The 22,439-nt window shown below is 51.0% G+C and overlaps 1 protein-coding gene across 1 annotated transcript; it reads right to left on the bottom strand.

The window, feature by feature from the left end:
- Positions 1–3,319: 3,319 nt before the first annotated feature.
- On the bottom strand, positions 3,320–18,102 carry mfsd13al (major facilitator superfamily domain containing 13a-like). Its single transcript, XM_078418076.1, has 7 exons — positions 18,054–18,102; positions 13,218–13,477; positions 9,825–10,553; positions 9,340–9,494; positions 7,848–7,931; positions 6,881–7,024; positions 3,320–4,289 (listed from the first exon to the last, which is right to left on the bottom strand). Exons 2-7 carry the CDS (start codon positions 13,377–13,379, stop codon positions 4,145–4,147), a joined length of 1,419 nt encoding a protein of 472 aa, XP_078274202.1. The 5' UTR covers positions 13,380–13,477; positions 18,054–18,102; the 3' UTR covers positions 3,320–4,144.
- Positions 18,103–22,439: the final 4,337 nt, after the last annotated feature.

Genomic DNA, 22,439 nt, shown 5'->3' with positions numbered 1-22,439 from the left:
CATTCGTCACTGCCACACAAACACTAGGATGAAAGAGGCACTGTTCTTTGTAATGGCAATGACTAGAAGGCACTGTGTTAAGGTGAGAGGAACAAAGTTTAAAGGACACAAAGTGCCAGAGTAACTCAGCAGGTCAGGCAGCTTCTCTGAAGAACAAGGATAGGTGATGTTTCGGGTCAGAACCCTTCTTCACACCCATAGCATTGCCTATTCATGTCCTCCAGAGATGATGCCTGACCGGCTGTGTTATTTTGTTTTTGTAAACCAGCATCTGCAGTTCCTTCTGTCTAAAGTTTAAAAGAAATGTGCAAGTGTTTTTGTCAGAGAGTGGTGGGTGCCTGGAACATGCTGCTAGGAGTGGTGGTGGAGGTAGACGGGATAGTGGTGTTTAAGAGGCTTTTAGATATGAAGGGAATGGAGGGATATGGCAGAGGAGAATAGTTTAACGTGGCATCATGTTTGGCACAGACATTGAGGGCCAAAGGGCCTGTTCCTGAGCTGTTCATTAGTTATAGGAGCAGAATTAGGCCATTCGGTCCATCGAGGCTTTCTGCCATTTAATCATGGCTGATCTATCTTTCCCTCTCAACCCCATTCTCCTGCCTTCTCCCTTGTCGTAATTTGTTCTATGTTCTCATGCAAATATACCACAGATAGTGTTTCTTTGTAGCAAAGTCGGTTCACTTCTCTTCTTCAGCTGGAAGGCTCACACTTTTGCAACATTGGAATGAAGCAGTTGCAGTATTTCACTGTAAATGTTGCATTTGGTAGTATAACCCTGATGCTGTGATCAGAAGGAACTGCAGATGCCGGTTTATACCAAAGATAGACACAAAGTGCTGGATTAGTCATTGAGTGGGTCAGACATCTCTGGAGAAAATGTTTCAGGTGAGGATCCTTCTTCAGACTTCTTCGGGTTACTCCAGCACTTTGTGTCTATCTTTGACCCTGTTACTATTTAGTTCAGTGGAGAGTGAGATGCGAATGAGTGAAGACACCCCTCCTCAGACCCCAGAGTGGAAGTTTTGGCACAAAGCTAAAGGAAGATTGGACCCAGTTGTGGCCAATGCGGTCAGTTCTCTCACAGCCTAATTGGCAGGTCAGACTCAGGCAACCCCCACAGGACATTCAACAATGTAAGGTGGCACAGAGGTGCAGCGGTAGAGCTGCTGTCTTACAGCACCAGAGACCCGGGTTCGATCCAAACTACGGTTGCTGTCTGTATGGAGTTTACACTTCTCCCTGTGACCGCTGGGTGTTACACGTTCTCCCTATTTTCTCCAGGTGCTCCGGTTTTCTCCCACACTCCAAAGACGTGCAGGTTTGTAGGTTGATTGATTTTGGTAAATAGTCCCTAGTGTGTAGGATTGTGCTAATATATAGGGTGATTGCTGGTAGGCAGTGTCCTGGTGGGCCGAAGGGCCTGTTTCTGCGCTGTATCTTAGAAAAATAAATATTATTTCCCAATTCATCGGGGGATTTGTGTTTGTTGCCATGGAGATACGGTCACAAAGAAAGCAGCGGAGAGACACCACAACCTTGGGCCTCAGCCCTGCCCTCAGGTGTTGTGCTCACATTCCATCTCTCGCTCACCATAATCTCCGCCCCATCCTTTGTAAAATAATTCATGTTTTCCACATCAGAAATCCGTCATTTTCACACACCCAGCAGGTGGGACGTTTGTTTGGCCCCCAGTGATAATGGAAGAATCGCGTAACTGTGGCTCAAAAAGGCGGCCAGTATCATCAAAGACCCACCCCACTCTGGCCACGCATTCATCTCACTCCTATCATCAGCAAGAAGGTACAGGAGCCCAAAAACCCTGACCACAGGGTTCAAGAACAGCTTCTTCCCAACACTGAACACTGCACAACACTAACCTTAACTATGAACTTCGATGGACTGTCTTTGCTTGCATTAAGGACTTTGTTTTTTTTTTGCACGAGTTTTGTGGTAATTAATTTGTTTATTACCTATGTGTATTGTATTTACATACCTGTTATCAATGGTTCTTTTATCGTCACATGCGTGAAGTGCAAATGCACACTGAAATTCTTTCCTTACAAACAGTTCAGTTGAGTATTGGCATAGCTAAGCACATCCCCGATTAGCAAGTGCACAGAAATAGTCCACTGAGCCCACATGCTAGAGACGCCATGTTTTGGCACCATGCTGCTGCTAGTAAGAATGTAATTGTTCTGTTGTCAGTACATTTGACAATTAAACACTCTCGACTCTTGCCTGTACTCAATACACTGACCAATTCAGGGAAGTATGCCTGGGTGAGGTGTTGTTTGCAAAATGTTACCACAGTATGGCATGTTTTTTTGATCCTCAATTTCCTCATCAATCAGTACGAGTTGGCAGCAACACTTCCTCCTCAATAACCATCAGCACAGGAGCATCTCAAGGCTGCCTGCTGAGCCCCTGCTCTCCTCACCCTACATTCATGATGGTGTAGCCGCACACAGTTACAACTGCCACAACTGCCAACAACAGCACCGTTTTTGGACGAATTACAGTTGAGGAAGAGTCAGAGTACAGGAGGGAGATCGATCGATTGACCAAACAACAGAAGAACCACCTTGCTGGTGCCAGAACAACCACCTTGCTCTTCACATCAGTAAAACCAAGGAACTGATTGTGGACTTTGGAGGAGGAACGAAAAGGATCCACAAACCTGTCTTCACTGACGGGATGGTGGTGGACACAGTCAACAATTTCAATTTCCCGGTTGGACATATCTCTGAAGTTCTGCCCTGGACCCAGCACAATGATGCATTCATGAAGAAAACCCATCAACGCCTCTACTTCCTTAGAAGCTTGAGGAGAGTCTGTATGTCGATGGATACTCTTGAACTTCTACAGGTGCCTGGTTGGGGTGGCTAGGAATGAAGAAGACTGCAAAAACAGGTGAACACTGCCTGGTCTTTCACAGGTACTGACCTCCCCGCCATCGAAACGATCCACAGGAGTCGCTGGCTTAATAAGGCAGCCAGCAGCATCTTGGCCATGCTCTCATTTCACTCCTACCATCGGGAGGAAGGAACAGGAGCCTGAAAACCAAGAACAGCTTCTTCCCAACAACCATCAGGCTCTTGAACACTGCAGAACACTAAGTGTAAGAAAATAACTGCAGATGCTGGTACAAATCTAAGGTATTTATTCACAAAATGCTGGAGTAACTCAGCAGGTCGGGCAGCATCTCAGGAGAGAAGGAATGGGTGACATTTCGGGTCGAGACATAAGGATCTCGACCCGAATCGTCACCCATTCCTTCTCTCCTGAGATGCTGCCTGACCTGCTGAGTTACTCCAGCATCTTGTGAATAAATACCTGCAGAACACTAACCACAACTATGAACTTCTATGGACTGTCTTTGGTTGCACTAAAGACTTTTGGGGTAGTTTTGGCACTAGTTTTATGGTTATTAATTTATTGAATTTTTGTTTATTATATATTACTTATGTGTGTTGTGTTTAGAAACCTGATAAGCTGCTGCAAGTAAGAATTTCATTGTTCCGTTGTCAGTATATTTGACAATTAAAAATAGTCATGACTTGACTCTTCTTTGTACTCAGTACACGGACTGATCCAAAGATATGTGCCTAGGTCTGGCGTATGGAGAGCAACAGAGAATATTATCCAGGACAAAGATCCTCGCATGATCCGCAGTGCAGTCACCACCCGCATCATCCACGACTGCGACACAGCCTTTCCATCCACTGCCACACCATCACATCCTCCGCACGGGGCCCATTTATCCCTCTTCCACCATTGTCATCGCTTCAAAACCCTGGACCTCTCCTCCCAACAACCAGTTCGTTCAAGGTCCCGACCCGAACCGTCGCCTGTCCGCTCCCTCCACCAATGCTGCCCCGCCCACTGAGTTCCTCCAGACTTTGCTCTTTGATCAAGATTCGAGCACCTGCAGTTCCTCGTATCACCAACGCACAAAGTGGCTTCACCGAAGACACCGCATTGCCAGAGACAACGGACGGGGAGTATCGCGATCCCCAAGTCTCAAGAAAGAAAACCAAATTTAAAATATCCCCACCTCATCCGCTCTATCACCGCTACAATAATGAACCCCAGGACCCCAGCTTGAGGGAGACGGGATCTTCCCATCCAGGCTGGGTGGTTTTTAGGAGTCGAGGTACTTGGGCACTTCGGTGTGGCTCTCCCGGATAGAGAAAGGAGTCCAGGCGAGGATCTGCAGGAGCGTGATGCAGATTGGGGTCAGGCAGACGAGCCCAAACATGACGCGGTGAAGATCCGCCAGGCCACCGCTAGGAAGAAACAAACGGGACAGTTATCTTCTCAAAGAGCACACCAGCAACCTCTACTTCTGCAGAGCTAAATGTTCCAGGGAGCAAAGCATAGGAAGACAGCCACAAAATGCTGGAGTCACTCAGCGAGACAGCATCTCCGGAGAGAAGGAATTGGTGACGTTTTGGATTGAGACCCTTCTTCAGACTGAGAGTCAGAGGAGAGGGAAACTAAAGGGATGGAAAGGTTCAGAACAAATCAGAGCCGTCACCAATGACCAAGGAAAGGTGGAGCCCACAATGGTCCATTGTTGGCTGTGGAAGAGGTGATAACGAAGGGATACGAACAGTGAATCTAGCAGGATGACCAGGGCAGGGGAGGGACGGATGTCAGTGGAGGAGGCCCAGGACAAAAAGGTCAGTATGGGAATGGGAAGCGGCGTTAAAATGTTTGGCAAAGGGAGAAGTTGGGGCCAAACCAATTAAAAACATGGCCAACAGCAAACAAATAGTTTTGTAGGTTAATTTAGATTTGATATACAACATGGAAACAGGATCTTTGGCCTACCGAGTACGAGGTCTCTGGTATGGCCGCCTTTGGAGTTTAATTTAGTTTAGTTTAGAGATACAGCACCTTTGGCCCACCAAGCCACACTGGCCTACACACACTAACACTATCCTACACATACTAGGGACAATTTACATTTATACCAATTAATCTCCCAACCTGTACATCTTTGGTATAAGGGAGGAAACCCGAAGATCTCCAAGAAAACCCATGCAGGTCAATGGAGAATGTACAAACTATGTGGGGCCAGGTTCAGCTCAAACTCCATCATCAAGTTTGCTGATGACACTGTGGTGGTGGGCCGGATCTCCGACAACGATGAGAAGGCCTACCGGGAGGAGGTGGTTGATTTGGCACTCTGGTGTCAGGACAATAGCCTCCATTTGAATGTCACTAAAACTAAGGAGCTGATTGTGGACTTTAGAAGGGCTAAACATCCAAGGACGTACACGCCACTGGAGATAAATAGGTCTATTGTGGATAGGGTGAGCAGTTTTAAATACTTGGGAGTCCACAGCACAGAGGATCTGACATGGGCAACGCACATTGCCGCACTGGTGGGTAAGGCAAAGCAGCGCGTTTACCACCTTAGACAGCTGAGGAAATTCAGAGTGTCTCTGAGGATCCTTCATTGCTTCTACTCTGGGGCTGTAGAGAGCATCCTGTCCGGCAACATTACAGTCTGGTTTGGGAACAGCTCTGCCCAGGACAGGATGGCCCTGCAGAGAGTAGTGCATTCGGCAGAACGCACCATGGGAACTACACTCGCCCCCTGCAGGACCTATACATCAGGAGGTGCAGATCCAGAGCAAGTAAGATTATGAGGGACCCCTGCCACCCCAGTAACGGACTGTTCCAGATGCTAGTCAGGCAAACGCCTCCACAGCCATGCTGTGAAAACGGAGAGGATGAGACGGAGTTTCTTCTCACTGGCCATCAGGACTGTCAACTTTTATAACTCCAGAGACTAAATTTTGTCTACACTATAGTAACTTTATTAACTTTATTTATAGGCTGTAACTGTAATTCTTTTTTGTGCACAATCCGCAGGCATTGCCACTTTCATTTCACTGCACATCATGTATGTGTATGTGACAAATATACTTGACTTGACTTGACTTGACAAGCACCGTAGTCAGGATCGAACCCGGGCCTCTGGCGCTGTAAGGCAGTGGCTCTACCGTTACGCCACCGTGCCGCCCAATTGAGTTTTGTGTGCAGTTGTGATCGCACCATGGCAGGAAGGATGTGGAGGTTTTGGAGAGGGTGCAGAGGAGGTTTACTGGAACGCTACCTGGATTAGAGGATATTAGCTACGGGGAGAGGTTGGACAAACTTGATTTTTTTCTCTAGAATACTGGAGGTTGCAGGGAGCCCTGATAGAAGTATATAAAAGTATGGGAGGCACAGATAGGGTAGACAGTCAGAACCTTTTTCCCAGGGTGGAATGTCGAAGATAAATCATTTTAACTTCCCTTAGATGGGGCCCAGAATATCTAAAACATTCATTCTAATTTTTGCTCCACATAAGCAGCCTGACTGGCTGACCAGGTTGAGGGATGTTTTATTATCATGTGTACTGATGTACAATGAAAAAAATTGTCTGGCACGCTATCCAATCAAGTACAATGCTTAAATACAATCAAGTCAAACTCAAGTACAATGGGAAGAGCAAAGGGAAAGATACAGAGTGCAGAATATAGTTGTCAGCATTGTAGCGCATCAGTTCCACAGACAAAGTCCAATGTCCGCAATGGGGTAGAGGTGAATCAGACAGTAGCCTGGCTTATAGGAGGACCGTTCATAAGCCTGCTAACAGAGGGGAAGAAGCTGTTCCTGCGTCTGGTGATACACATTTCAAGATTTTGTACCTTCTGCCAGATGGGAGTGGGGAGAAGAAGGAATGAGCGGGGTGGGACAAGTCTTTGATGATGTTGGCTGCCTTCCTGAGTCAGTGTGAAGTGGAGATCATTTCTACCATTGTTAGTGTTTGCTTGCAGTAATAACACTGGCGACCGATTCTGTTGCCCTGATGTGTTCTTACCTTTGGTCAGTCAGTGTAGAGATGTCCTTCAGTCTCTCGTAGTCAAACTGATTAAGTATGGACACAACCAGCATGGGTGCCAGAGACTGGGCCGGCTTTGTAAACAGGGCGTTGGTTCCGAACACCATGGAGGACAGCGGGAAGCTGGCAGAGTCAACACAACCCATTCAATTAACTTGCCATCATCTACTGATGTACATAGAGCTTGCATTTCTATAGCAACTTCCACATGCCTTTCATAAAACCAAACACAGGAGCAGATTTAGGCCATTCAGTCCATCGAGTCTACTCCTTCATTGAATCCTTGGACTCTGGAGATACAGTGCGGAAACTGGCCTTTTGTCCCACCGAGTCCGCGCCGACCAGCAATCCCCGTACACTAACACTAGGGACAATTTACGATTTTACCGAAGCTAATTCACCGTAGGGACAATTTACAATTTACCGAAGCCAATTCACCTACAAACCTGTCCGTCTTTGGAGTGTGGGAGGAAACTGGAGCATCTGGAGAAAACCCACGTGGTCACAGGGAGAACGTACAAACTTTGCAGAGATGGCACCCGTAGGATCAAACCCGGGTCTGTGACGTTGCAAGGCAGCAACTCCAGCGCAAGTTTGTAATTTAATTGTAAAATGTCCTTAGTGTGTAGGGAGTGGATGAGACAGTGGGATAACATAGAACTGGCATGGAGTCACAAAGAACTGCAGACACTGGTTTACAAAAAAAAGACACAAAGTGCTGGAGTGACTCAATGGGACTGACAGCATCAGTGGAGGACATGGAGAGGTGACGTTTTAGGTTTGGACCCTCCTTGCTCCAAGTATGCAGGTGAGTTGATGACAAAATGAAGAGAATAAAGTTGGATAAGATTAGCGTAGGACGAGTGGAAATAGTTGCTCGATGGTCAGCATGGACTCAGTGGGCTGAAGGACGTGTTTCCTTGCTGTATTTCTCTCTATGACGTACCTGCGTTTATATTTCTGAAGGTCGACGTCAATAATATCGGCCAGAGGTAGGTTAAAGAGGCTGAACGTGGCCGATACCATCACCCTGAGAGGCAACAAGGACAAGGATCAGAAGATTCACGTCAACAAAAGCCACTCACGGCACTCAGAGCAGGAAGGTAGACACACAGTGCTGGAGTAACTCAGCGGGCCAGGCAGCAATTGCAGAACATGGATAGGCGACAAACTGGGTCGGATCTTTCTAGGTCAAAGCAGGAAGGCTGTCAGATTCAGACCCAAGTGTCCATAAGACATAGGCGCAGAACTAGGCCATTCAGCCTATCTAGCCTGTTCCACCATTCAATCATGGCTGATCTATCTTTCTCTCCCAGCCCTATTCTCCTGCTTTCTCCATGTAATTTATGACACCCTTACTGATCTGTTAATCTCTGCTTTAAAAATATCCAATGACTTGGCCTCCACAGCTCGCTGGGGCAATCAATTCGACAGATTCACCACCTTCTGGTTATAGAAATCCCTCCTCATCTCCATTCTAAAAGGATGGTCCATCGATTCAGAGGCTGTGCCCTCTGGTCCAAAAGATCCATGCATCTTTAATCTTTCATCTGTCCATTCCCTCCACAGATGCTACCTGACCTGCTGAGTTCTTCCAGTGCTTAGTGATTTGATACGATCACGTCACTACAATGAGGGGAAGCTGCTGGAGGGCCGTGCATGACTGAAGCTCCCAGATGGCCATGGTCTCCAGGAGGAGGTCGCCCTTGCCCACCCCCTCCCTCCTGTTGGGGGAGCCACCGAGCCCACCCATCCCCCTGTAGGGGGAGCCACTGAGCCCATCCCTCCCCCTGTAGGGGGAGCCGCTGAGCCTGCCCCCTCCCCCCTGTAGGGGGAGCCGACGAACCTGCCCCCTCCCCCTTGTAGGGGGAGCCGACGAACCTACCCCCCTGTAGGGGGAGCCACTGAGCCCGCCCCCCCCCCCTGTAAGGGGAACCACCGAGCCTGCCCCCTCCCCCCTGCAGGGGGAGCCGCCGAGCCGGCCCCTGCTCGACCCTGAAGACAAGAGACTGGGAGGATGGAGCCGGTGATGTTGACGGAGGGCACCCGAGTCTGGCCTACCGAGCCCTCGAGGTCGGCTGCGGGAGGCACCCCCAGGGAACAAAGGTGGACGGGCGAGGAGAGGGACGTCGGTTCACAGTTCAACCCGCTCGTCCAAGGAAGGCAATGGCTGGAGGCCCCACAGCAGCCTGGGGCTTGTCTGGGCCGGGAGCCGCTCATAACAACTAGAGCATTGAAAATGGTGCCAAAACATGGCGTGCGGGATCAACAGACTATTTTTATTCACTTGCTAATTGGGGATGCGCTTGGGATCGGGGAGTAATGCTGTAGCAATACTCTACTGAACTGTTTGTAAGTAAAGAGTTTCACTGTGCATTTGCACTTGGCACGTGTGACATTAGAAGCACCACTGAACACTGGAGAGACGTAACACTTACATGTTCCCAATGAGGAAGAAAGACAACAGGCAGTAATGAGTTGGACCCAAAATCAGCATGACTACAGCACTGCCCAACTCCAGATAGAAGACAGAGAGGATGATTTTGTAATAACCATACTTCTTCAACAGTGACTGGCTGCCAAGAACCAAGAGCTGGGAAGAGAAGAGAACACGTTCAATGGAGATACTGGGAACTGCAAGTGCTGGTTTACAAAAATAACAGAAAGCGCTGGAGGAACTCAGCGGGTCAGGCGGCATCTCTGGAGAACATGGATAGGCGACGTTTCAGGGCTTCGGACTAGAGACGGGGGGGGGGGAGACCGGATGGGGGAGGGGAGACATAGGCTGGGGGACGGGAACTGGATAGGGGGGGCCCCGGATGGGGGGGGAGACACGGGATCAGATGGGGGGGGGGGGGGGGGATGGGGGGGGGACCGGGATTGAGGAACGGGAGTTGTGAAGATTTGCGACAGGATGGCTGACCTGAGGACAGATGAAGCCAGCTCCGTACATGATGCTCTTCACCACGGTCGGCAGCAGATTGCGGGGGATGAGCTGGTCGGCGAAAATCATCATGAAGTTGTTGAGGAAGGCTAGGTGGAAGACCTGGCAGAAGTTCATGAGGACGAAGAGGAGGAAGTCCCTCTGGCTGACAATCTGTTTGGTGAGGTGGAAGATGGAGGACCAGGAGAGGTTGGAGGTGTTGTCCACCATGTCCCTGGCTGACTTCTGGCCCTGCTCGTACTGACTGACGCAGTGCCGCCCGGTGTAGATCATGCAGGCAAGGGCCAGCACGGCCACAGAGATGACGACCAGCTGGAAGTGGGGGATGTTCTCCATGTTGTTGGAGAGGAGGCCGCAGAAGAGGACACTGGAGGAGCCAACAATGGAGGCCACCTGGTTGTATTTGATGAGCTGGAGCCGGCTCTCGTGCCGGCCGGAGATCTCGGCGAAGAGCGCACACTGGGCCAGGAGCACGAAGGTGAGCATCCCGTCAAAGGCACACAGAGACACCAGCAGGTGCAGCCCGCACAGCCAGTCACCCTCCGTGTACGCCCGCCAGGGGAACCACGGCAGCAGGAAGGTGGCGGCGTACAACGGGGCGCCGTACAGGATGGAGAGGCGGCGCTGGGAGCAGCACGGCAGCCGGGAGTTGTCCTGCAAGTAGCCAAAGAGCGGATCGTTGAAGGCGTTCCACAGCATGAAGACCACCTGTAGAGACAAGGTGGCAGTCAGTCATCATCACCGCGGCAGGTTTATTAGTCACGTGCACCAATCCCAACCTCAGGTCCCGTCTGTGTGGAGTTTGCACATTCTCCCTGTGACCGCAAGGGTTTGCCCCGGTATCCTCCCACACTCTAAAAACATGTGGGTTTGGAGGTTAATTGGCTTCTGTAAATTGCCCCTAGTGTATAGGATAGTAGTGTGCAGGTAATCATGGTCAGCGTGGACTCAGTGGGTCTGTTTCCGTGCTGTATCACTAAACCCAAACCGGTACAGTGAAAAGCTTTGTTGCTTCGTTTTGGGTTCTATCCAAATCCAGTGTGGGATCGGCCTGGGGGATTGCAATGACTCGGAACTGTGAGCTTGACAGATGATCGAGGAGCGAGTCTGAAGTCAGAGTGTTCAGTGTGGGATAGGTGGAACAGGCTGTGAAAGGCCGAGTGGCCTAATCCTGCTCCAATTCTCTATCTTTGCACAAGAACACGATCACCAATGATACAAGCTTTTTTATTCGTGTTTTACTTATTTACCTTAATTTAGATTTCTAACTACCACAGTAGGAATTTAAGCTTTATACTTATTATTGTCACGTGCACAGAGGTACAGTGAAAAACTTTGTTCTGCATGATATCCTCACAGAACAGATAATATTATACATAAATACAATCAAGTCAAACTTGATGGATGGAACAAGCCACCCTTCTTCAGACTGATTTTCACCTCAGAACACAGACACAACAACCTCAAGGTGCAAAACAGCACGAGGTTTAATCTCCTCTGTCAAAAACAATCTCAAGAATCACATTAAAACCACAAATCACTATGCAAAAATCTGCAGGTTCACTCCCTATCGAGCCCAAGTAAATGACCCAGCCTGAACAACCACATTCTGATCCACACAAAACCCAAGCACTTTCCTCCTGTCTTTCTGAACCACTTTATGCTGCTTCTTGCCGTACATCTCATCCCCCAGAATTTAAGGTAGAGCCGCAGCCTCACAGCGCTAGAGACCCAGCCTCACAGCGCCAGACCCCAGCCTCACAGCGCCAGACCCCAGCCTCACAGCACCAGACCCCAGCCTCACAGCGCCAGACCCCAGCCTCACAGCCCCAGAGACCAAGCCTCACAGCACCAGACCCCAGCCTCACAGCACCAGACCCCAGCCTCACAGCACCAGACCCAGGCCCACAGCGCCAGACCCCAGCCTCACAGCACCAGACCCCAGCCTCACAGCGCCAGAGACCCAGGCTCATAGCGCTAGACCCCAGCCTCACAGCACCAGACCCCAGCCTCACAGCACCAGACCCCAGCCTCACAGCGCCAGACCCCAGCCTCACAGCGCCAGACCCCAGCCTCACAGCACCAGACCCCAGCCTCACAGCACCAGACCCCAGCCTCACAGCGCCAGAGACCCAGGCTCACAGCGCTAGACCCCAGCCTCACAGCGCTAGACCCCAGCCTCACAGCGCCAGACCCCAGCCTCACAGCACCAGACCCCAGCCTCACAGCGCCAGACCCCAGGCCCACAGCGCCAGACCCCAGCCTCACAGCACCAGAGACCAAGCCTCACAGCACCAGACCCCAGCCTCACAGCACCAGACCCCAGCCTCACAGCACCAGACCCCAGCCTCACAGCACCAGAGACCAAGCCTCACAGCACCAGACCCCAGGCCCACAGCACCAGACCCCAGCCTCACAGCGCCAGACCCCAGCCTCACAGCACCAGACCCCAGCCTCACAGCGCCAGACCCCAGGCTCAGTGCCAGACCCCAGGCTCAGTGCCAGACCCCAGGCTCACAGCGCCAGAGACCCAGGCTCACAGCACCAGACCCCAGCCTCACAGCGCCAGAGACCACAGGCCCACAGCGCCAGAGACCCAGGCTCACAGCGCCAGAGACCCAGGTTTGATCCTGACCTCAGGTGCTGGCTGTGTGGAGTTTGCACGTTCTCCCTGTGACAGTATGGATTTCCTCCAAGTGTTCCGGTTTCCTCCCACCTCCTAAAGACATCCAGGTTTGTAGGTTAAAGTGTGTAGGGAGTGGATGAGAAAATGGGATAACATAGAACTGGGTGTAAATAGGCTACCGATGGTCAGCGTGGAGTCAGGACCCTTCCTTAGAATCCTCCTACACTCCCCCTGCCAGCCTTCTACCATCTCTGGACCCTTTTATTTCTAATTGCTGGAGCGATGTAAAAAGGGTCCCGACCCGAAACGTCACCTGTCCCTTCCAGAAACGTCACCTGTCCATTCCCTCCACAGATGCCACCTGACCCGCTGAGTTTCTCCAGCAATTTATAATCTTTGTCATCATTCTGGTTAGAGATACAGCATGGAAACAGGCCCTTCAGCCTACCGAGTTTGTGCCGCCATTAATCGCCCTTTCATACTAACTCTATGTTATCCCACTTTCTCATCCACTCCCTACACAACAAACCTACAAACCCGCACGTCTTTGGGATGTGGGTGGAAACCAGAGCACACGGAATAAATCCACGTGGTCACAGGTAGAACGTGCAAACTCCACACACACACAGCACCCGAGGTCAGGATTGAACCCAAGTCTCTGGTGCTGTGAGGCTGCGGCTCTATCCGCTGCACCTGAAGTTCCCTGCATCTCATTTAACAGCGGAGTCAGGAACTGTACAACTCACCTGCGCCTGCTGAAAATCTCTCTCGGAAACCTTGTAGTGGTTTAAGAAGAGCTTGACGTAGTAGAAGCTGAGGAGGTTGTTCATGAGGCCAGCAGCCAGTGTGGTGAAGGAGTAGGCCAGCGCATTCTGATTAATGCCCAGCCAGCCCATCTTCAGCTGCATCACTGAAGCCTTTCCCAGTTACTGGCGAAGATCACTCCGTGTCTCCACATCCACCCGAGACGGTACCAGCACTATCTGTTCCACATCCACCGACCGCTCTGTGAAAGAACAGAACACCGAACGGTGATCACAGCCATAATCATACTTTATTAGCCAAATATGTTTTGCAGGTACAGGAACAGCATGACGTGTCTGTGCTGAACATGATGCCAAGTCCTGTTCATGTACCTATGCAAATGTGTTTACCGAACATGATGCCAAGTTAAATTGTTCTCGTCAGGCTGCACTTGATCCTTCTCAAATCCAATCCCTGCATATCCACATTCCTAAATAAAAAAATCTTGAACACTGTGATCAAACCACCAGAGGCCGCAGGTTCCAGGCCCCCACCACCCTGTGCAAAAAAAACCTGCATCGCACATCTCCTTTACATTTCGCCCCTCTCACCCACATATCTCCTTCATCTAAAAGATATGCCTTTGATATCTTAATGTCAAAGATTCTTTGACATTTCCACCCTGAGTTTGCACTGTTTACACGATCTATGCCTCTCATAATTTTATATACTTCTATCAGGACGCCCCACAACCTCCCGAATGTGTCCGCAGATCACACTCTATCCCCACCCCTGGTGACACTGGCACTGTATCCCCTCACTACTGGTTACATTGCATTTGGTCAACGTTCACACTGTATCCCCTCATGAGTGGTTACTCTGTATCTCACTATCCCACCTGCCAGCCAGCCGCCACTCCCACTCTCACCTTCTCTCCCCATCCCCCACCTTTCTTCTGCTCCATCACACCCCCTCCCATCCCACTCCCCCAGCCTACACCCACCCACCCCAGCCCAGCCTACACCACCCCACCCCACCCACTCCCCCCCCCCCACCCCACTCCCCCCCCCCCCACTCTCAAGTCAAGTCAAGTTTATTTGTCACATACACATACACGATGTGCAGTGAAATGAAAGTGGCAATGCCTGCGGATTGTGCACAAAAAAGAATTACATTTACAGCATATAAATAAAGTTAATAAAGTTACTATAGTGTAGACAAAATTTTGTCTCTGGAGTTATAAAAGTTGACAGTCCTGATGGCCTGTGGGAAGAAACTCCGTCTCATCCTCTCCGTTTACACAGCGTGACAGCGGAGGCGTTTGCCTGATCGTAGCATCTGGAACAGTCCATTACTGGGGTGGCAGGGGTCCCTCATAATCTTACTTGCTCTGGATCTGCACCTCCTGATGTATAGGTCCTGCAGGGGGACGAGTGTAGTTCCCATGGTGCGTTCTGCCAAATGCACTACTCTCTGCAGGGCCATCCTGTCCTGGGCAGAGCTGTTCCCAAACCAGACTGTAATGTTGCCGGACAGGATGCTCTCTACAGCCCCAGAGTAGAAGCAATGAAGGATCCTCAGAGACACTCTGAATTTCCTCAGCTGTCTAAGGTGGTAAAGGCGCTGCTTAGCCTTACCCACCAGTGGGGCAATGTGCGTTGCTCATGTCAGATCCTCTGTGATGCGGACTCCCAAGTATTTAAAACTGCTCACCCTATCCACAGTAGACCCATTTATCTCCAGTGGCGTGTACGTCCTTGGATGTTGAGCCCTTCTAAAGTCCACAATCAGCTTAGTTTTAGTGACATTCAAGAGGAGGCTATTGTCCTGACACCAGAGTGCCAAATCAGCCACCTCCTCCCGGTAGGCCTTCTCATCGTTGTCGGAGATTTGGCCCACCACCACAGTGCCATCAGCAAACTTGATGATGGAGTTTGAGCTGAACCTGGCCCCACAGTCATGTGTGTACAGGGAGTACAGTAGGGGGCTGGGGGGATCCTATGTTCAGGGTGAGTTGGCTAGATGTGTGTTCTCCCATCCTGACCACTTGGGGCCTGGCGGTGAGAAAGTCCAGGACCCAGGCACACAGAGGGGTGCTAAGCCCCAATTCCAGCAGCTTCTCAACCAGTCTGCTGGGGACTATTGTGTTGAATGCTGAACTAAAGTCAATGAACAGCATCCTCACATAGCTCCCCTGGCTGTCCAGATGAGAGAGAGCGGTGTGCAGAACCTGGGAGACCGCATCATCCGTGGACCTGTTCGGATGGTATGCGAATTGTAGTGGGTCCATGTTGCGAGGAAGGAGGGCACAGATGTGCTTCTTGATTAGCCTCTCGAAGCATTTCATGACAACCGAGGTGGGGACCACCGGTCGGAAGTCATTTAAACACGCTGGAGAGGCATTCTTTGGCACCGGAACAATGATGGATCTTTTGAAGCATGCAGGGACCACGGACTTGGCCAAGGAGAGGTTGAATATTGTGGGGAGCACTGGAGCAAGCTGAGTAGCACAAGACTTTAATACTCGCCCAGATATACCATCTGGGCCTCCAGCTTTCCTCGTGTTCACGTGCGTCAGAGCCCACCTCACCTCATGCTCGGACACCGAGAATGTGTGCACATCCCCGGCGGTGGATCCCCTTCCAGCCTCGCTAACCAGCGCCCCTTCAGTGCTGTTTTTAGACGGCAAGCTGGGGGTGTTACCCGTCTTAAACCGTGCATAAAAAGAGTTCAGGTCATCAGCTAAGAAGGAGCCGGCACTTCCGGTTGAGGGGAGGCTGCACCGGTAGCTAGTTATAGTCCGTAGCCCCTGCCAAAGGCGCCTGGTGTCCTGCTGCTCCATCTGTGACTCCATCCTGTCCCGGTACCTCCTTTTTGCTTCCTTCACTGCCCTTCACAGTCGGTAGGACTCTACCTTGTAGTCGTCCATGTTGCCGGATGCCAGGCCAGAGTTGTAAGCAGCGGTGCGAGCATTCAAGGCCACGCGAATAGACCTGTCCACCCAGGGTTTTTGGTTAGGAAAGATACCGACCCTTACCGTGAGGATGATGGTATCGGCTATTGTGGCAATGAAGTCCGTAACCGCTTCCGCAAACTCATTGACGTCTCTGGAACTTGCTTGGAACATATTCCAGTCAACATCGCCCAGTGCATCTTGCAGCATGGCCTCTGAATGGTCAGCCCACCGCTTTACGTCCCTTGTCACGGTCGCTTCCCGTACTATCCGTTGTTTATACTCTGGCAACAGGAAAATGGCAGCGTGGTCAGATTTTCCAAAAGGAGGGAGAGAAACGGCCTTGTAGCCTTTCCTGAACGGCGTGTAGCAGTGGTCCAAAGTTCTTTCCTCCCTGGTGACACACGTGATGTGTTGGTAGAAGTTGGGCATGACCTTTTTGAGATTTCCCCTATTGAAATCTCCAGCCACCAGCACAGCCGCATCAGGGTTCTTATTTTGGTGTCGACACAACACATCGTGCAGGGTCGACAGTGCCACGTCGGTGTCCGCATGCGGTGGGATATAGACGGCTGTGATGATCACCGAGCTGAACTCCCGGGGTAGGTAGAATGGTCGGCATGAGATAGTTAGATGGTCCAGGTCCGGCGAGCAGGAACAGGAAAGCGTCTTAATATTTCCAGGATTGCACCAGTTATTATTGGTCAAGAAACAGACTCCTCCGCCCTTGGATTTCCAGGATTCTTCCGTTCTGTCCGCCCGGAAAACAGTGAAGGACTTGGATGGGCAGATCACCTGGTCAAGCACCAGCAGGGTCTGGGCAGATCACCTGGTCAGGCACCAGCAGGGTCTGGGCAGATCACCTGGTCAGGCACCAGCGGGGTCTGGGCAGATCACCTGGTCAGGCACCAGCGGGGTCTGGGCAGATCACCTGGTCAGGCACCAGCGGGGTCTGGGCAGATCACCTGGTCAGGCACCAGCGGGGTCAGCCATGTCTCAGTCAGACAGACAAAGGATGTTACAGTTCCTTATGTCCCTCTGGAATCTGATCCTCGCCCTCAGGTCACCCAGCTTGTTCTCCAGGGACTGGACATTGGCCAGAAGTATGCTGGGCAGAGGTGGACGTAGGGCTTGGGTTCTCAGCCTGTTCCCAATCCCCCCTCGCTTCCCTCGATGTTTTTTCTCCGACTTTCCCACGGACCCGCGCTCCCACTGCTGCCGCCGCCGCCGTGCGCTCCTTTGATGATCGCTATCGGCCACGTTGAATCGGTGAGTATAATAGTCCTCTGGTACTATTTTAATTTAATCGAGTTTAATTTTACGAGCGTTTCCCGGTCGTACATTGTTTAATGCTAGTGCTAGCGTGTTAGCACTTAGAGATCATCTTAAAATAATCATACTAGTTAAAAAAAATGCACAGTTCCCGCAGAGCTACCACGACGGCTACTGGACTGGACTGGACTGGACCGCGCCATCTCTCCCCCCCCTCCAACTCTCCCCCCCCCCCCCCCCCCCCACTCTCTCCCCCCCAACTCTCCCCCCCCCACTCTCTCCCCCCCAACTCTCTCCCCCCAACTCTCCCCCCCCCCACTCTCTCCCCCCCCACTCTCTCCCCCCCCAACTCTCTTCCCCCCCCACTCTCCCCCCCCCACTCTCTCCCCCCCCCACTCTCTCCCCCCCAACTCTCTTCCCCCCCCCACTCTCCCCCCACAACTCTCTCCCCCCCCGCCCACTCTCTCCCCCCCCACTCTCTCGCCCCCCCCCACTCTCTCTCCCCCCCCACTCTCTCTCCCCCCCACTCTCTCTCCCCCCCCATCTCTCCCCCCCCCACTCTCTCCCCCCCCCCCACCCCCACCACTCTGCCCCCATCCATCCACTCACTCACACTCTCTCCCTCTCCAACCTCCCGCGGCTCCGTCTCCACAAACTCTTCCCGGAGCCGGAAGTGCAGCGCACACCGTGACTCCCTCCCTCCTTCCTCCCCTCTCCTCCCCTCCTTCCTCGCCACTCCTCCCCCTCTCCTCCCCTCTCCTCCCTCCTCCCCTCCTTCCTCGCCACTCCTCCCCCTCTCCTCCCTCCTCCCCTCTCCTCCCCTCCTTCCTCTCCACTCCTCCCCTCTCCTCCCTCCTCCCCTCTCCTCCCTTCCTTCCTCTCCACTCCTCCTCCTCCTCCCTCCCCACTCCTCCTCCCCTCCTCCACCCACTCCTCCACCCTTCCTCCTCCCCACTCCTCCACTCCTCCTTCCTCCCCTCTCCTCCCCTCCTTCCTCTCCACTCTTCCTCCCTCCTCCTCCCTCCCCACTCCTCCTCCCTCCCCACTCCTCCTCCCCTCCTCCACCCTTCCTCCTCCCCACTCCTCCACTCCTCCTTCCTCCCCTCTCCTCCCCTCCTTCCTCTCCACTCTTCCTCCCTCCTCCTCCCTCCCCACTCCTCCTCCTCCCCCCCACTCCTCCTCCCCACTCCTCCTCCTCCCCTCCTTCCTCTCCACTCCTCCCCACTCCTCCTCCCCACTCCTCCCCCTCTCCTCCCTCTCCACTCCTCCACCCCTCTCCTCCCCACTCCTTCCTCTCCACTCCTCCCCGCTCCTCCCTCCCCAGCCGACCCCCTCTCCACCCCACCTCCCACACACACACACTTCATTTCCCAGCAAAAGAAAAAGCGCTGAAGGATCTCGCCGGAGTTTGCATGTTCTCCCTGGACCGTGTGGGTGTAGATCCAATGGATCTGTTGTAGTCACTGCCTCAGAAAGGCAGGCATGCAGGCAGCCAGTATCATCAGAGGCCCACACCACCCTGGCCACACTCTCATTTCACTCCTCCCATCGGGAGGAAGGTAGTGGAACTGACTACCCTTTTAAAGAGGAACTTCTTTAGTGGTAGCTAATCTGTGGAACTCATAACAACAGAGGGCTGTGGAGGCCAAGTCAGTGGATATTTTTAAGGCAAGGATAGACAAATTCTTGATTACAACGGGTGTCAAGGGTTAAGGGAGAAGGCAGGAAAACGGGATTATAAAATGCAGAGATGGAAACATAGAAAATAGGTGCAGGAGGAGGCCATTTGGCCCTTTGAGCCAGCACCACCATTCAATATGATCATGGCTGATCATCCAAAATCACTACTCCATTCCTCCTTTCTCCCCATATCTCTTGATTCCGTTAGCCCTGAGAGCTAAATCTAACTCACTCTTGAAAACATCCAGTGAATTGGCCATTGAATGTTGGAGTAGACTCGATGGGCCAAATGGCCTAATTCTACTCCTATAACTTGTGATGTCCAGTTTCAGGAGCAGTTTCTTCCCAACTACCATCAGGCTATTAAACACTACAACCTCCAAATAAGCACCAAACTACATAGACTTGGGGGCATTGTTTGTGTTTTTGCACTGTTATTGTTGGTGTTATATATATGTATAGAGTACTCTGTTCGCATATCTGTTGTGCTGCTGCAAGTTAGAATTTCATTGTTTTGTTTCAGGATATAAGACACTTGACTCATCCCCCGGGCTCTCCGGTTTCCTTCGACATCCCAAAGACATGCAAGTTTGTACTTTAATTGGCCTCTTTAAATTTCCCTAGTGTGTAGGGAGTGGATGAGAAATTGGGATAACATAGAACTAGTATGAACAGGCAATCGATGGTTGGCATGGACTCAGTGGGCCAAAGGGCCTATTTCATTGCTGTATCTCTAAACGAAACAAAACAATTTGTGTGTAGGAAGGAACTGCAGATGCTGGTTTACTCAGAAGAGAGACACAAAATGCTGGAGTAACTCAGCGGGAGAGAAGGAATGGGTGACGTTTTGGGTTGAGACCCTTCTTCGGACCAAGAGTCAGGGGAAAGGGAAACTAGAGGTACAAAAAGGTATAGAACAAATCAGAATCACAGAGGGAGAACAGTGAGAGGGTGTTGCAGAACTCCCATCGGACCCGAAACTTTCTTCCAGAGATGCTGCCTGACTAGCTGAGTTGCTCCAGCATTCTTTTGGCCATAAACACGTCGTGTTTTGACCCACTTTAGGGTGCAGTATCAACGTGGAGCCAGGAGGTGTCAGCCTCTGCACATTTAATCAGTGAGGTTTACAGCAGCGATTTGGGATGCTTATTTAGTCCAACCCTGTATCATGATTCATGAAGAAGGGTCTAATGAATGGCATGTTGGCCTTCACAACGAGAGGATTTGTGTGTAGGAGTAAAGAGGTATTTCTGAAGTTTTATAGGGCCCTGGTGAGACCACATCTGGAGTATTGTAACTAGGATGTAACTAGGAAAATTGACAGGGGAGAGAGAGTCAGTGGATGTGGTGTACCTTGACTTTCAGAAAGCCTTCGACAAGGTCCCACATAGGAGATTAGTGGGCAAAATTAGGGCACATGGTATTGGGGGTAGGGTACTGACATGGATAGAAAATTGGTTGACAGACAGAAAGCAAAGAGTGGGGATAAATGGGTCCCTTTCGGAATGGCAGGCAGTGACCAGTGGGGTACCGCAAGGTTCGGTGCTGGGACCCCAGCTATTTACGATATACATTAATGACTTAGACGAAGGGATTAAAAGTACCATTAGCAAATTTGCAGATGATACTAAGCTGGGGGGTAGTGTGAATTGTGAGGAAGATGCAATAAGGCTGCAGGGTGACTTGGACAGGTTATGTGAGTGGGCGGATACATGGCAGATGCAGTTTAATGTAGATAAGTGTGAGGTTATTCACTTTGGAAGTAAGAATAGAAAGGCAGATTATTATCTGAATGGTGTCAAGTTAGGAGGAGGGGGAGTTCAACGAGATCTGGGTGTCCTAGTGCATCAGTCAATGAAAGGAAGCATGCAGGTACAGCAGGCAGTGAAGAAAGCCAATGGAATGTTGGCCTTCGTAACAAGAGGAGTTGAGTATAGGAGCAAAGAGGTCCTTCTACAGTTGTACCGGGCCCTGGTGAGACCGCACCTGGAATACTGTGTGCAGTTTTGGTCTCCAAATTTGAGGAAGGATATTCTTGCTATGGAGGGCGTGCAGCGTAGGTTCACTAGGTTAATTCCCGGAATGGCGGGACTGTCGTATGTTGAAAGGCTGGAGCGATTGGGCTTGTATACACTGGAATTTAGAAGGATGAGGGGGGATCTTATTGAAACATATAAGATAATTAGGGGATTGGACACATTAGAGGCAGGAAACATGTTCCCAATGTTGGGGGACTCCAGAACAAGGGGCCACAGTTTAAGAATAAGGGGTAGGCCATTTAGAACGGAGATGAGGAAGAACTTTTTCAGTCAGAGAATGGTGAAGGTGTGGAATTCTCTGCCTCAGAAGGCAGTGGAGGCCAGTTCGTTGGATGCTTTCAAGAGAGAGCTGGATAGAGCTCTTAAGGATAGCGGAGTGAGGGGGTATGGGGAGAAGGCAGGAACGGGGTACTGATTGAGAGTGATCAGCCATGATCGCATTGAATGGCGGTGCTGGCTCGAAAGGCTGAATGGCCTACTCCTGCACCTATTGTCTATTGTCTATTGTCTATTGTATTGTGTGCAGTTTTGGTCCCCTAATTTGGTCTCCTAAGGACATCCTTGCTATTGAGGCAGTGCAGCATTGGTTCACGAGGTTAATCCCCGGGATTAATCATATGAGGAAAGACTGGAAAGACTGGGCTTGTATTCACTGGAGTTTAGAAGGATGAGAGAGGATCTTATAGTGACGTATAAAATTATAAAAGGACTGGACAAGCCAGATGCAGGAAAAATGTTCCGAATGTTGGGGGAGTCCAGAACCAGGGGCTACAATCACCCAGAGAGTTGTGAATTTGTGGAATTCTCTGCCACAGAAGGCTGTGGAGACCAATTCACTGGATGAATTTAAAAGAGTTAGATAGAGCTCTATGGGCTAGTGAAGTCAAGGGATATGGGGAGGGCAAGCACAGTGGATGACCAGTCATGATTACAATGAATGGCGGTGCTGGCTCGAAGGATCAAATGGCCTCCTCCTGCACCTATTTTCTATCTATGACCTGAAACACCACCCATTCCTTCTCTCCAGAGATGCTGTCTGTCCCGCTGTGTTACTCCAGCTTTTTGTGTCTATCTTTGGTTTAAACCAGCAAATGCAGTTCCTTCTTACACATCAGGATTCATGTACAGTAATGTACAAATTTCCCCTTCAGTCTATCTCTAAACCAAGGAAAGGACGCTGGAGACAAACAAACCAATAAAGTGTGAAAGGAAATGTTTTTTGACAACACAAATCTCTGCTTGTACCACTTGCCAGGCTTTGTCCTCCCCCCCCCCCCCCC

This window comes from Rhinoraja longicauda, chromosome 21, assembly GCF_053455715.1.
Source record: "Rhinoraja longicauda isolate Sanriku21f chromosome 21, sRhiLon1.1, whole genome shotgun sequence".
Classification (NCBI taxonomy): domain Eukaryota; kingdom Metazoa; phylum Chordata; class Chondrichthyes; order Rajiformes; family Arhynchobatidae; genus Rhinoraja; species Rhinoraja longicauda.
This window is presented reverse-complemented; position numbering and strand designations above follow the sequence as displayed.

Excerpts from the sequence above, each read along its gene's own strand:
- mfsd13al (XM_078418076.1), bottom strand. The coding sequence starts at position 13,379 with ATGCAGCTGAAGATGGGCTGGCTGGGCATTAATCAGAATGCGCTGGCC. Across the intron at positions 7,932-9,339 it reads TTCTTCCTCATTGGGAACAT|GGTGATGGTATCGGCCACGT; the intron begins GTAAGTGTTACG and ends GTTGCCTCTCAG. Across the intron at positions 7,025-7,847 it reads CTTCAGAAATATAAACGCAG|CTTCCCGCTGTCCTCCATGG; the intron begins GTACGTCATAGA and ends TGACTCTGCCAG.